Source organism: Larus michahellis, chromosome 5, assembly GCF_964199755.1.
Source record: "Larus michahellis chromosome 5, bLarMic1.1, whole genome shotgun sequence".
NCBI classification, from domain to species: Eukaryota; Metazoa; Chordata; class Aves; order Charadriiformes; family Laridae; genus Larus; species Larus michahellis.
In genome coordinates this window covers 53,216,505-53,230,343 of record NC_133900.1, presented here as the reverse complement: position 1 = coordinate 53,230,343, position 13,839 = coordinate 53,216,505, and the positions used below count along the sequence as shown (strand labels likewise).

General features: G+C 37.2%; 1 protein-coding gene across 8 annotated transcripts in view; it reads left to right on the top strand.

The window, feature by feature from the left end:
- CTBP1 (C-terminal binding protein 1) overlaps positions 1–13,839 on the top strand; it is a 249,997-nt gene that overhangs the window by 49,266 nt on the left and 186,892 nt on the right. For all 8 annotated transcript variants that reach the window (XM_074587319.1, XM_074587321.1, XM_074587333.1 and 5 more), the window contains exon 2: positions 8,230–8,390. In XM_074587319.1, the coding sequence (XP_074443420.1) occupies positions 8,333–8,390 (58 nt within the window). In that variant the 5' untranslated portion in view covers positions 8,230–8,332. The remainder of the gene's footprint in view (positions 1–8,229; positions 8,391–13,839) is intronic.

The following is a 13,839-nucleotide window of genomic DNA, read 5'->3' as shown; positions in this document are numbered from 1 at the left end:
CGTAATCTGAGAAAGTCCACACCAGCCTCTTCATTTTCATTTTCTTTGAATCTGTTCATGAGTAAGATTGAGGCTTGTTACAATGTCAGTCTTTCTGAAGAAGCTTGTGCTGAATACCTGACACAGTTTTTCGGAAATACTGTTTGGTAAGAAGTGCATCTGTAATATTGCTCTAGTTCCAAGGAGTGAGTGTTTCCTGAAACTAAGGGCATCTTTTTAATTTTACTTCAAATGTAGGTGTCTTGGGTTGGTAGTCTTTAATAATTTTCCAATGATAGTTTGAGCTTCTAAATTAAGTTTTATTCATGACCTAGAAATTTGAGTTAGCAGAGATGCTTCCCATCTGTCTGTAGTCAAACACATCTGCAGTAATACATTTTCAGTAGTGAGTAATTTTTGGCTTGTGGACAGATGTATAATTGAGAGAGAATGCTACTAAGAAAAAAAAAAAAGCTTTGGGAAAAAAACCTTATGGTGAAGACAAGCATCTCATAAAAAGCTTATAATGACAGAATTCCTGTCATAACCTCTTCTACTGTTTTCACCATATTCCTTGTCAAAAAGGACATTTTATAATCTTGTGCCATGGAAATAAATGTTTATCAAATTATTACACTACATTTTTGAACTAATTTGATTTAAAACATAAAATAATACAAAAAAGTTGTTTACAGTATTAAAAAGCAGTGGACAATAGGTAAAAAACCCATAAGCTTTGTTCTTAATGGCATGCTGACAAGAGGCACTCTTGGCCTTATTTTCAGCCATTTTTATCAACAGGAAAAAACCTTCACTGATAAATACAGTAAAAACTGCTGATGCAATTAAAAAAAAAAAAGGAGATGGAAGTGCTGCAGAGCAATCACGTTTGCTCTGATAAACTGTACTCTCTCAAAATGTGTTCAAATTTTAGGTCATAAATACGGAACAAGAGACTGTTGGCTGTACTCACAGGGCAGAGAACCCCACCCTAAAGAGAAGCAGCCTTGTTTGCACTGGCGATGCATAGCCTGCTGAACCAAGTGTAAAGGCTTTTCATTGTAGCTGTGGTCCCAGAATGTATCTGAGGACTGTGAAGGATAGCGGTAACGGTTCTTCTACATTGGACTTTGATGCAACTGCTCCTGCAAGGCTTTATCTTGTTCTAGCATTCACAAACTGATACTTTAGTGACTTGCTGTTAAATTTAAGGATGCAATTTAGGATCAGAAACATGACTTTCTAAGAGAGTATCAAAGAGCTTGGCCTCTTCTGCAAGTAGATAAAGGGATGGCTTGGTGATACCTAAGAGTTACCTGCGCAAAGAACATCAGGGAGTTCTTCCATCTGCCAGGCAAAACTGTAAGAAAATTTGATGACTGAAAGTTTAAGCCAAACTGACAATTAAGCAAAACCAGACAGTCATAAAGGACACTTGTTGTTGGAAGAGCTTACCATGTACTGTGGTAGAGTCTACAGCACTAGCAGTTTTTTTAATTATGATGATTTTCTGGGTGTCTCTTAGGATCTATATTGGAGAGACTGTTAGTTTGATTTCAGCAGTATCTTTGAGGCATGATAGTACTAACTCATTTCAGTTTTATTTTGTCTTAGGATGTTTTTGTGCATCCCTGTGAACTGTGGCCCTCACTTTCTGCATGGCGAGATCAGTCAATTTTTGTAGTATATCTCTGCATTTCCTAAGAATATGAGGTGTGCCCATGTGTCAGAAGGGACTGCAGGTCCATGCATCCTGTGTCTTGTCTCCAAGAGTGGCCACTAATGGATGCTTAAGGAAGATATTGTGTTTGTTCTGCTCTTGCTCTTCATGAAGCATCTCATTTCGTGACAACTATTGGCTACTGAGTTAAATGGACATTTTGTCAGTGTGACATAATGCTGTGATTGCTATATATGAGAACAAAGCAAGTATGCACTGACATTTTTCTTGCCTTTGGCATTTACCTGCTTATGTATTTCTGACTTGGGTTTGCATTGTGGCCATTATCAGTGACTGCTGATGGGTTTTCCATAAACTTGTCTAATTCCTTTTAAGAACCACTTAAAGTTTTGGCATCCACAATACCTGTGACACCTGATTTTACAACTTAATTACATGCTCTTTGACAAAGCTTCCTGTTGCTTTTAATATACTGGCTTACTATTTCACCATGTGCTCCCTAGACATTGGATTGAGACACGGTGCATATTTTATGTGCATTTGTTGTATTCCCCACGGTCTTGTCATCTTCAGACTGGGGAACACCAGTGCATTTCTTTTTCCCCTTTTTCAGCAAGCTACTCCATGCCTTGCACCACGTACTTCCTGCCTGTCCTGGCACTTTTTCTAGTTCTCCATCTTTTTTGAGATAGACGCATCTTAGATTTAGGTAATGCCATTATAATGTTTGGTGGTTTAGTCCTTTTCTGAATAGTGTCTAACATTCTCTTTGGTGGATAACTCAGTAATTGCTTCAATTTTGTGATTAATTGATTGATCTTGAAGTTCCCTGTACAGTTTCTCTTTGACTGTACTGACATCTAATGGTAAGGCAAAGTGGCTTAAGTACACTTAATGGTAAGATAAATTGTCTGACAGGCAAATATAATTATATATTTTCTTCTTAATTCAGTATTAATTTTTGTAAGACAAGATGGAATCACTTCAATTTTTGCACAGGAAGTCTGACCTAATACTTTTTCTTCTGGCAATTAATCTCTTTTTGTTCTGCTCTTTGGGCTACAGTTATTTTTTAATGTAGTTTTAGATCTTTGTGGGAGTAGTTTTGAGTACGGTGAAAGTAATGTGATGGTTTTATACTGCAGAAGTTTTTAGTACAGGTCACAGTATCTCTAGAAAAGGATAGCAACATGAAATAAAATGTAAGAACAAATGCTGTCCTGCAGAACTTCAGAATAGGATGTTGCAGTGTTGTTGTAGCAGTCTTATTATTACTGTATTTTGAAGAAACATGCAAACAAAAGTCATCCTCTTTTTCTCATCCTCCAATTTGAGGTGGTTCTATTTTTTTTTATTGGAGATTTTTCAAACTCCTAGTGGTAAGTACTGATGAACAATACTTTTGAACTTTAGAAAGAAAAAATATTGAGTTCATATATTAACCTAAAGTTATATTATGTGTTTGTGTAGTTCACTATGTAACTTCACAAGACTTAAGCATCACATAACTTCAATTATGAACCACCATTCCTCTGATACAAAACTTTTGTGTTATACAGAACTAATACTGCTGCTACTGACACTAGAAATGTTGAACTACAAATTTTAGAGCTTTTTCAAGTAGAATGTTTCTCTCATACATCATCAGCTGTATTTTTCCTTTTCTCAGAGTTAGAGCCCATCTCTAGCCATAGCCTCGGAAAGCTGGATTCTTTACTATGTAAATGCATCTTTGTTTTTATTTGAACATTAAGCTGATTTCTCTGACTTAGCATTTTTACATGTCAGTTTACTTTCTGCTGTTTATCACCTTGATAGTATCCTCTATTTTGCCAAACATAAGATATATTGTTTTATACTGGAGAAATATTTTGTAAGTTAGGTAAATTTCCACTTCTCAGTAGTAGCTTTCTTCATGGTCTAAGTTGTCTCCAGTATATGTCATAGCCTGTTCTTTTCCCAAAAAAGGGGAAAACCTCAACCTTGGAGCTTAATTTCCAAGGAACATCAATAATTGTTGTGGACTGAGTAATTCTTATTTGTGGGTTGTGCATTGAGTTAGGTCTGCAGAAAAGTTTACTACTTCATACTATTGGCATAGTGAAGTCCATAAAAAGGATTTCAGAATTCTAGAGCATATGGTTTAAATTTGTACCCTGGTGCTCTGTGTTTATCTGCATAAGCTGGGGAACTAGTTGTGGCACAGAATATCTCAGATGCTAGGAATATCTGATGTACGGCCATGAAGCTGGTGTGCATCCTGTGAGTCCTTCTTGTCACTTTATGGAAGAGATATTCAAACATCAATGGATGAGGGGAAGAGAAACAGAAAAACCCAAAACTGTTTTGTTTCTTACCTGTTAAGGTAAACAAATGAGAGGTAAGGTATTTGCACTGGTGGTCATACAGTCACAACAACAATCATTGCAGAAGGCATCCTTCTGCTTGGTGAGCAGCCCTAGTTGCCCTGAGCGTGCCATCCAGCTCACTGACGGCTGTCATTGTTTTGCCATGAAATCTTAGGTATGGTTGACTTGGATATGAGGAAGAAATTTTTTATGAGGGTGGTGAGACACTGGAACAGTTGCCTGGATAAATTGTGAATAGCCTGTCATTGGAAGTGTTCAAAGTCAGGTTGGATGGGGCTCTGAGCAACCTGATCTAGTGAAGGATGTCCCTGCCCATGGCAAGAGGGTTGGAGCAGATGATTTGTTTACTATCTGAAACAAACCTGTTTACTATCTGAAATGAACAGTTACTGTAAAATGTATAATGAAAGGATAATGAAAATATTTGAGAGGAACAACATTTTCATTATCTTTACTTATTGCTTCCAGAGCTCTGCAGAATGGACATTTTGAGGCTTGTGAGTTGTCATGGAAGATAGAGATCTTATCAGTTTGGGTGGGAAGGAAAGAAATCTTAAGTAATCAAAAACTGATGGCAATGGAATATGGGATATAAACTTACAATTTTTCTTACAATAGCCTTATTTTATACGTTTTGAAAGTCTATAGTAGAAAGAAAAAACATTTCAGTAACTTAATGTAGTTTCAGATGAAAGAAGATATATTAGAATGATTGAGTTAAATGAAGATTGAGATTCCTAAGGGTAACATGAAACTTCATGACCTTATTTTTGATGCATTCATGATTTATCAGTCTCTTCTGTGAATTTAATTTCTGGTTTGGATTTCTTACGCTACATTATCTGATTTCAGACAGCCTACAAATCCTTTGACGCAATGGAAGCTGACGGTGAGGCAAAGGTAGAAATCAGCCTTTTGCTGTTCCTAATTGCATAGGTAAAAGTCTGTACTCAGAAGAGTTTACACTCTGAATCTTTTTGTGAGTGGACTAACTAATCAGAGGTTATGCATGATACACTTTAGAATTTTTCTGGTAGGCTTTCCTCACCTGTTCAAATTTACTAGAAACATGATCTGGTCCACGCAAAACTCTCCCATTAGACTGATGCAAAGGAACTGGTCCTCCATGGCATGCTGCAGTCATTCAGGTTTGATGGCAGTTCTTCCCTAGTAATGTGGAGTTTGTCTCAAACTACAAGTATGTGTATAACTAGCTTATTGGTTTCCTTTTAAAAAAAATTTAATTTCTTAAGTTTACTTCCTTTTCATCTCTCTCTGGAGAGAAGATCATGGGTTTTGAGTGAGCCTTCCTTCAAATCTTCTCACTCACAGCTTATGTTTATCCTTTACTCTGTTACCAGTGTTACCTGTTTGAAAACTGAAATCGAAGTTGACTTACTTGCCATTGCTGTTTTGGCCTTTAGGATTTGCTCACTCTACTATAAAAATGTTGGAGAATCCCTTTTCCTTTTATCTTGAAGTCTCAAAAAGAGTAAAGCTCTTCTTTTCTGAAGAAAGAGCTAAATATTCCAGGTTGCAATACTCAGAGGCATACTCTCTTTAAAAATATTTTCAAGCACTGGAATCGTCTGCTTAACTGAAAGAAAAAAAGTTAATATTCTTTTCAACAGTGTATATTCTAATCTAAAATTTGCTCAAAAGAGTTCTGTACGGTGGTATCTCAGATGTCTTTTTAGTTAATGCTTGACATACGATAAGCAGTATATATTCTTACATCACTTGCATTCTCTATCTTAAAATATTGAACTACAGAAGTCTGCTCTTAAATAGTACTTGGTATTTTGTGTTCTGATTTTTAATTTGTTAGGCAGTGTGCTTGTATTTTTAGTGAATTTCTCAAATACAATTATTCATGTTGTGGTTTAGTAATTGCAGTAACTAATGCTCCCATAATTATAAGGCTTTTGTTTTGCTGGGAAATACTTCCCATATCCTCATCTTCTCTTTGTGTTAGAACATGAAGTATAATAAAACTGTGTTTTAGAATTTAGAAGTGTGTTAACATGTTAATTCAATATTTTGCTAAAAAAAATTTTTTTTAAACTTATGAAAACTTACTATGAATAAAAATAATTTTAAAACACTGTTTAAAACGAAAAACTACTTGATTTAGATGGTACGCTTTGAAGCTACTGTAGACAGATAGAAAACATCTGGTGACACTTTCAGTGGTAGGTCAATAGTTACAGATGGTCTGTTTTTTACAGCTGTCATCCAGCTTTGTACGTAGAATGACTACAGTGGAAAAATCTTTTGCTGAGTGAATAAACAAAACGGCACAAGGAGGCCAGCAGGCATATATGTTTCTACAAGATGGGAAATTAAATAAGCTATAAAAATTTAAACCAAGACTAGCATTTAAAATGTTCATTATATTCTGGTTTCTGTTTCTTACCCCTTGGATTTTTTTATGTGACTATTGAATGAAGTGTGTTATAAAACAGAAGTGATAAGCAAATAAATTCAACAGTAGTTTGGAATTGATCCTCTGTACAAGTTTGGAGTGTTGATTTAAGCGAAGGCGGGTGGCTATATAGCTAGCTATTAAGGTTTTAAAATGCATGTTAGATTTGATGTAATGCTTGTGCAGTCTTAGAGCCACATTCAATATTGAAGAATGTTGTATTTTGTAAGAATAATCAATGTTGGAAAAAGTAACAGGAAATTTCTAAAATGGCAACTTTTTTTGTTTTTTAAAGAGAACAAACTAGGTTTCTGCATTCTTCATCAATTTTTTTTCTCCCATTCTTGATGTTATATTCAGCTGAAATCAGACATTATGCAAAACAGCAGAAGAATGTTGAATTTGAGGGTAAAGAAAACGAGGTGTGGAGGGGGAGTGAAGAGGAGGATGAGGCTGAATGAAGTGTTTAAAAGCATGATGACTATTGCACATTAACTCCATTTTTTAATGAGAATAAACACGAAGAAGGGAACTTTGTTAAAAGTCCAAATGTACCAAGCAGCATAGTGTTGGTAAAGATACCTATTTGCATTAATGCAAATGTGCAGTTCTTGATATTCAAAATATTTTTCTTTATCACTTCACTCGGAGTGCCTGAATTTTCATAATACGTTGATGAAATGTGCCCGTGTTTGGTTTAGAAAAGTGTTGTTCTAGAAAGAAACAAGCAGATTTCTAGGTTCAGTCACTTGGAAGGCCATTTAGTGCTATCCACTGATGATGAAAGCTGTTGGGCAGGAATAAAAAGAAACAGGGAAGTGGATTATTTGGCTTGCTTTAACATGCACTGTGCTTGTAATACAGTGTTCTCCGAGTTTGTTTCTAAAGTCTACCGAGATGTTTAAAGGAGGATAAAAGTGGTGCTCTGATTATCATTTTTGGAGGATCTGTATACTTAGTTTTACCCCGTCCACTTGCTCGTGTGCATTTTGTAATCTACAGCTATGATGATAGATTCTTGTTGCGGGATTTTTCTTCTGTCTCTCCCCATCCCCCCTTCATGCTTCTCAGTGGTTTGGCTTAAAATGCAGACTGCTTGTTGCAATACCCTTATGCCGTCTTGCCCAGCTATACGGTATCTGAAAAGTGCTTAGTTGTATTTGCTGCCAAAGAGCTTGCCTAGTCATGCATAAACCTGCTTTAAATGCCATTTGGTTGATATAGACGTTGGCGTTCTGTGTTGTCACTGTGATGCATTTCCTTGGGTCTAGGCCGCTTGAATTGTTTCCTTCAACTTCCAAGTACCGAACTCTGGTTTGCTTTATCATTGAAAGCTTAAAGGTTAAGAATGAAAAGAGTATTTTCTCTTGCTGCGGGCATTACTATGCAGAAGTCTGGATTTCCAGTTTCATTCCAGGTGGACACACTTCTGTCTTTTTATGGGAAATCATGTATCTGTGCCTGCCTGAGATACCTTCTTTAGCTGGTGATGTGTTCAGTGAAAGGGGGGAAAAGTATTTGAGAGCCAAAAGGCAGAAAACAGCAGATGTCTTGGAGTGTTTCTTATACTGGCTTGTTTGAGCTGTGCTGTGCATTTTGCATCTCTACGTGTTTAGAAGGCAGTTTGTTGTGAAATACCAGGTTACCTAATGTGATTTAAGAACTTTGTGTTTTCTCAATTGTTAAAATTACACACAGATCATCTTTCCGGAAAGAGTTGGGGGAAAAAAAAATCTGCATTTTAAAGTTTAAGAAATTTATCTTTCTGTTTGCAGGTGAAAATAAGTTTATAAAAGACAGTAAGCATTTCTGACTTGTGGCTGGCTTGAGAAGACCATCACCAAGCTGTGCGGAGACGTTCTTTGAGCTGCAACTCTTATGTCTCTAATGGACAAACACAAAGTGAAGCGGCAACGTCTGGATCGCATATTTGAAGGTTAGACATTTCAATTTCTAACGTTAGCTGCGTCAGTTAATTTCATGGATTACTGATATTTCTGGAGACTGGAACTCTCTTCTTTTGGTCATTTAGTGTATTTTTAATTGAGTTGCAGTTCCTGTTGGGATTATATTTACTGTGCACAAATGCTGGGTTTGGGTGAAAACAGATCTGGGCAAATAAAAGAAACTTGTGTGTGAACTCTGTACTATTCTACAATTGTTTGCTTTCAATTTAGTATTTTACAGTATTCTACCCAAACATTGTGAAAGATTGCGGTTTTACATGAAATAACAATAGCAAAAGGATAAGATGATCATATAATGCTCTCTAGAGTCTTCCTCTACAGCCATGCTTCATACCGATTGATTTAATAGCCTGCATCTGACCATAGGAAGGAAGTAGAAAATAAAATGAAAATAAAACAAAAATAAAATCCCAGAAGACCCACAAACTTTAATGAGTGTTAATAAAAATACCCTGAATTCTAGTGAAAGGAGTGTAATCATTTGTGTCAGTGTCACGGTTTAACTCCAGCCGATAACTAGGCACCATGCAGCTGCTCGCCCATTCCCCCCATGGTGGATCGGGGAGAGAATCAGAAGGGTAAAAGTGAGAAAAACCCATGGGTTGAGATAAAGACAGTTTAATAAGTAAAGCAAAAGTTGCGCACTCAAGCAAACCAAAAGAAGGAATTAATTCACTACTTCCCGTTGTCAGGCAGGTGTTCAGCCATTTTTGGGAAAGCAGGGCTCCCTCACACGTAACGGTTACTTGGGAAGACAAAACATCGTAACTCCGAATGTTCTCCCTTTCCTCCTCCTTCCCCCAGCTTTTTATTGCTGAGTGTGATGCCATATGGTATGGAATATTTCTTTGGTCAGTTGGGGTCAGCTGTCCCTGCTGTGTCCCCTCCCAACTTCTTGTGCAGCCCAGCCTACTTGCTGGAGGGGTGGTGTGAGGAGCAGAAGAGCCCTTGACTGCTTAGCAACAACAAAAAATACAGTGTTTCACTGACACTATTTTCATCCTAAATACAAAACGTAGCACTATACCAGCAGCTACAAAGGCAGTCAACTCCGTGATAGTCAGTCGTTTTACCTTAAGTCACAAATGACAGAGTTGCATATTCACGGTATTCTTTACTAATTCGCTTTTAGAGTTGGTGTGAAAGCAAGTTGGGGGATAAGGTGTGCTATTTTAAAGAATATACATGAATGATCTGGGCTAAATTAATTTTTATATTAAAATGTTAGCTTCTCCTTAAAAGACATGGGAATAGTTAATTTCTTTACTAACCCATTTTGATACTTCTGGGTGCATGGTCTCTGCATCATGTCTAATACTGAAGCAGTAGCCAGAGAAAGAGACGTTTCATCAAAGTATCAAAGGGTGCAGTTCCACATTTCGTCTAGATGATTGATCTCCCTGTCAGTCTCTACAAAAACCAGCCAAGCCCACCCCTCATTGCCAAGTCCAAACTGTTCTTGTGTCCCACCTAGACTGGTTGGCCAAGCTATCAGTTGAATCTGCTCACTGGAGACTAATCCCTGCTCAGAGCAATGGGGAACTGGCTGCTGAGGACAGGGAGTTTGGGAAGGCTGCCCTTCTTTCTGGGCAGCTGTGCAGTCAGATCAGCTGGAAATGACCTAGGAGGGTGCTGGTGCTGTGCATGGTCCTCTTCTTTGTTCCCAGTCTCAGGTCCTCATTCCAGGGTCTCTGTAAATAAAAAATGCAGACAGTTAACTTTTTTTTTTGCCTGTGTTAGTCAGCTGAATTGGCAAATTGTGAGGAGGACAGAGAACCTTGTCCCTATTTTGATGGCAGACAGCAGCTAGATCAGCTCAACCCATTTTGTGGAATTTCAGCCTCCTTTTAGGCTTATGATATTGATCAATGGGAGGATGTAAGGGGAAATAGTGTCTGTGATGATGTGGCAATGAGCGTTGTCAGGGACAGAGGTGACAGACTAGTAGCCCCCGTGACTGTTTAAAATAGCAATGGCTTCCCCCAGGCTTCGTGTTCAGATCTAGTGATGCTGTTTAGTCAGCGCCTTTTGTCTGGCTTGTTTTTCCCAGCACTGCACAATTCACTGCATCCTACTGGTGAGATCTGTGCGGCCGTGCAGTGTAGGGAATTGATCTAGTTGAAAAATAATGCAGGAAAAAAGGGTTGGTTTTTTTTTTTTTAGCCACCTCTGCTTCCCAATCCCATTTATCATGTGCTAGACAAATAGTTGTGTTGGAAAAATAGAGTGGGAAGACCAGGCAGAAGATGAACGAGACAACAGGGGGTGAAACAATGGATATGGAAAAATGCTGGAACCCATTTATGGTTATGGGAATCCAGTTTGGCTCTTTAGAATGTTCATGCTGTATTCTGCTCTTCAGTGTCTGTGTGTTCAAATTTCCAAATGTTCTTTGAGGTTTGCAAACATGTCTCTAGCTGATGTTTTAAAATCACTATTCCTGCAACTGAGTAAAGTGGGATAAAAACTAGGTGGTTGGTTTGTTTCAAAAAGGCTTTTTTCTACATGTGGTCCTGTTCAGGTTTAAAAGTTAAATATGCAGAGTTGTTCTCTGATATATGTGCCTTCCATAACACAACCTAAATATTTTGTATTTTAGAAATATGCGTGATATTTTACAAAGCCCATGAAATTCAATGAGCTGTATAGCTATTAAAGGTGGTTTATCTTCTCTGACAGGTTTTTTGTTCATCAATTTGTGTGTAGCTTTCTTCTCTTAGCCTTTTCCCTCAGAAGACAATTATTTTAAGATGTACTTTCTTCTTATTGCAAGTTCCACTTAAAAATAGGCTACAATGATTTACTAACCAGTACTATTACAAACTATTTTTTCATAAATTGTTCAGCATAAAAACTTGTGATGGGCAAGCATTAATACATTATTATATCCATAAAGAGATGCCAGTGTCATTCTGGTGGTGACGTACAGCATTTCGTTACTGTTTGTGTCCTTGTTTGCGGAGGGGCTGATGCGTTGAAATTCAGTTTTTGAAAAATGAGTGATGTGGGCATGATTCTCAAAATGAAATGCTCACATTAGGAACGTGCGCACAGGGTTGTACCCAGCTTTTGCTGTGGAGTTAATGGATCGCCACAAATGCTCTTGTAAGTTAGATAACTGTGCATGCAAAATGTTATTTGAGTTGAACTGCTTTCCTGTGGCTTTAGGTAATTTGCACACTTGTTTGTAGTAACTCATCATGCAAATTAAGCAACGAATTGAACAGGCATCACTGGATTTACTATTACCTTGTGAGTTAAGGATAGTATGGTAGTAGTACTACTACTAAATTTCAGTTGATACTAAATGCAGAAAAAACCCCCTCATTTGATTACTTTGGGAGCAATTAGTTCTCTTTTAGTGTAGCTGAGTAAGTAATTTTGTCTCTGAGGTACCTACGATTCCCTTCAGTGATTTCTTAAGTATGAAATTGAATATTTGCTTTTAATCCTGAAGCTGTTTGCGGTTATATTTTCTTGCACATTTCAATGGTCTGCCGTGTTCTTACATGTATCATCTCAAAAGGGTGGTATAAAATGTGCTTTGTCATCCCAGTTTCTATAGCTCTATAAACAAGTTTACTTAGATGATGGAAATTGAAGACTGTTTCTTGAAAAAGCCCTGTATTAAATTCAGGTTTCTAACTTCCACCAGTAGCTGTGGATTACACTTAGCCATAAAGACATGGTTCCAGGCACGCTGAGATGCTAATATTAAACTCGCGTCACAATTTATAAAATAACGTTTAGGATTCTTCCCTTGAAGATAAATAGTATCAAGGCATGTGAAAGATTAATTAGTTACTGATTATATTGTTCTTTGTCCCCCTCTCCGGTGATGCTGGTGATTGCAAAGCATAATTTTAGTAGTATACATTTGGCAGAACAGTTGGAAGTGTCACAGTGTGAAAATAAAATGTGTTCATTTTGTGGGTAATTCGAGAAATTCTAAATGTTTTTGGCATTTTGAAAAGTTGTTATCTCTAATTAAGGTATTATTGTACTTTATATTGTAACAAAACTGTAAACAATGCTGTGTATTTGCTTATATTCTAGAAATCTTTAATTAAATGTGTGTATGTTTTACTGACCATTGCTTGGAAGTTACCTTGGGGATGTCTGACCTCTGTTGAATTTGCTGGGAGCTAATAGATGAAGTAGAAAGGCAACAGAAGGTGGCTGCAGTGTGAAGAAAAAGCTACTTGGTCTAAACTGTCTGTGAATGGGCTTGAGGAACATAGTGAATTTTCTCTAAATACATTACATTGTATTATATATAGTGCTTAGTCAGGCACTGCTTTTGATGTGTTTCCAAGCTTTGGGAAGCTCTTTAAAGGGGAGAGTTTTGGGACATCAGTGCAACTGGGAGGAGGAGATGGGTGTCTCCTCTTACATTTCTTCTTGCTTGTTTACAGAGGTATTAAGGATTAAACAGCTACAACACAATACTGGAAACGTAGCTGCAAAATTGAGAGTGACTTTTCCAGTTTGATGATTGCTTGAAACCAGAAATTTCTTTCCAGAGCAGCTTATATGTGATATTTATAGCAAAGACTGTAGTGTATGCAAGTACAATACGTCTGTGAAGACCCTATATGCCCCCAGACAGATGTTATGTGTTTTTCTAGTTCTAGTTTTGAGGAAGAAAAAAGCAGCTTTGAACACCCCAGAGCTTCTCGACAATCATTACAAATCTTTTTTTCCTTTTTATGCAGCACTGGTATACCTCTTGAGGTTATTCTTTATACACAGGTTGCCTCTTCCTTTTTAAAAGTGCCCAGAAGACTTGAAATGTATTTTAGCTATTTTAACAGTGCTGCTTTATTAGGAAAAGAGGACGAGTTGGTTGGGATCATAAATTGGAAAAGAAAGTGCATATTAATGGAATGAGTTTCTGAGATTTCAGATAAAATCTCTCACTCTTGCTCTTATGAAGGGCAGCCTTTCTTTGGGAAGGTCTGATTACTGGCAAATAACCAAATGTTACGCTCTTTGAAGGACAGTAAAAGCATGCGGTAAAGGAATAGGTTTTTATTCAAGGATGTAGTCTAGGCTTTCTTTCCTGATAAGAAAACATCTGTGTTTTTAAAGCTTCCTTTTTCTGCTTGTGGTACCATATAGCATGAGATGTAATAAGATGAATCTTCAGTTCATAGTTGATGTGGTATATTGATGGCTCCAGGAGGCATGCAGAGAAAAAAGCACTTATGACTTTAATTCATTTTTCTTCTTTCCAAATTTATTTAAAAAAAAATCTTGAAATAGTGTGACTTAGTTTAAAAAATGCATTCTCTTTCCAAATGTCTTTTCTTGTGTGTGTAATAGAGAGCTTGGCTTCTTAACAAGTGGAAAGTACCAGATTGACAAATATCAAGTGTTATTTCATGACCGCCGATGGACCCTATCTGGCTTGCGTAA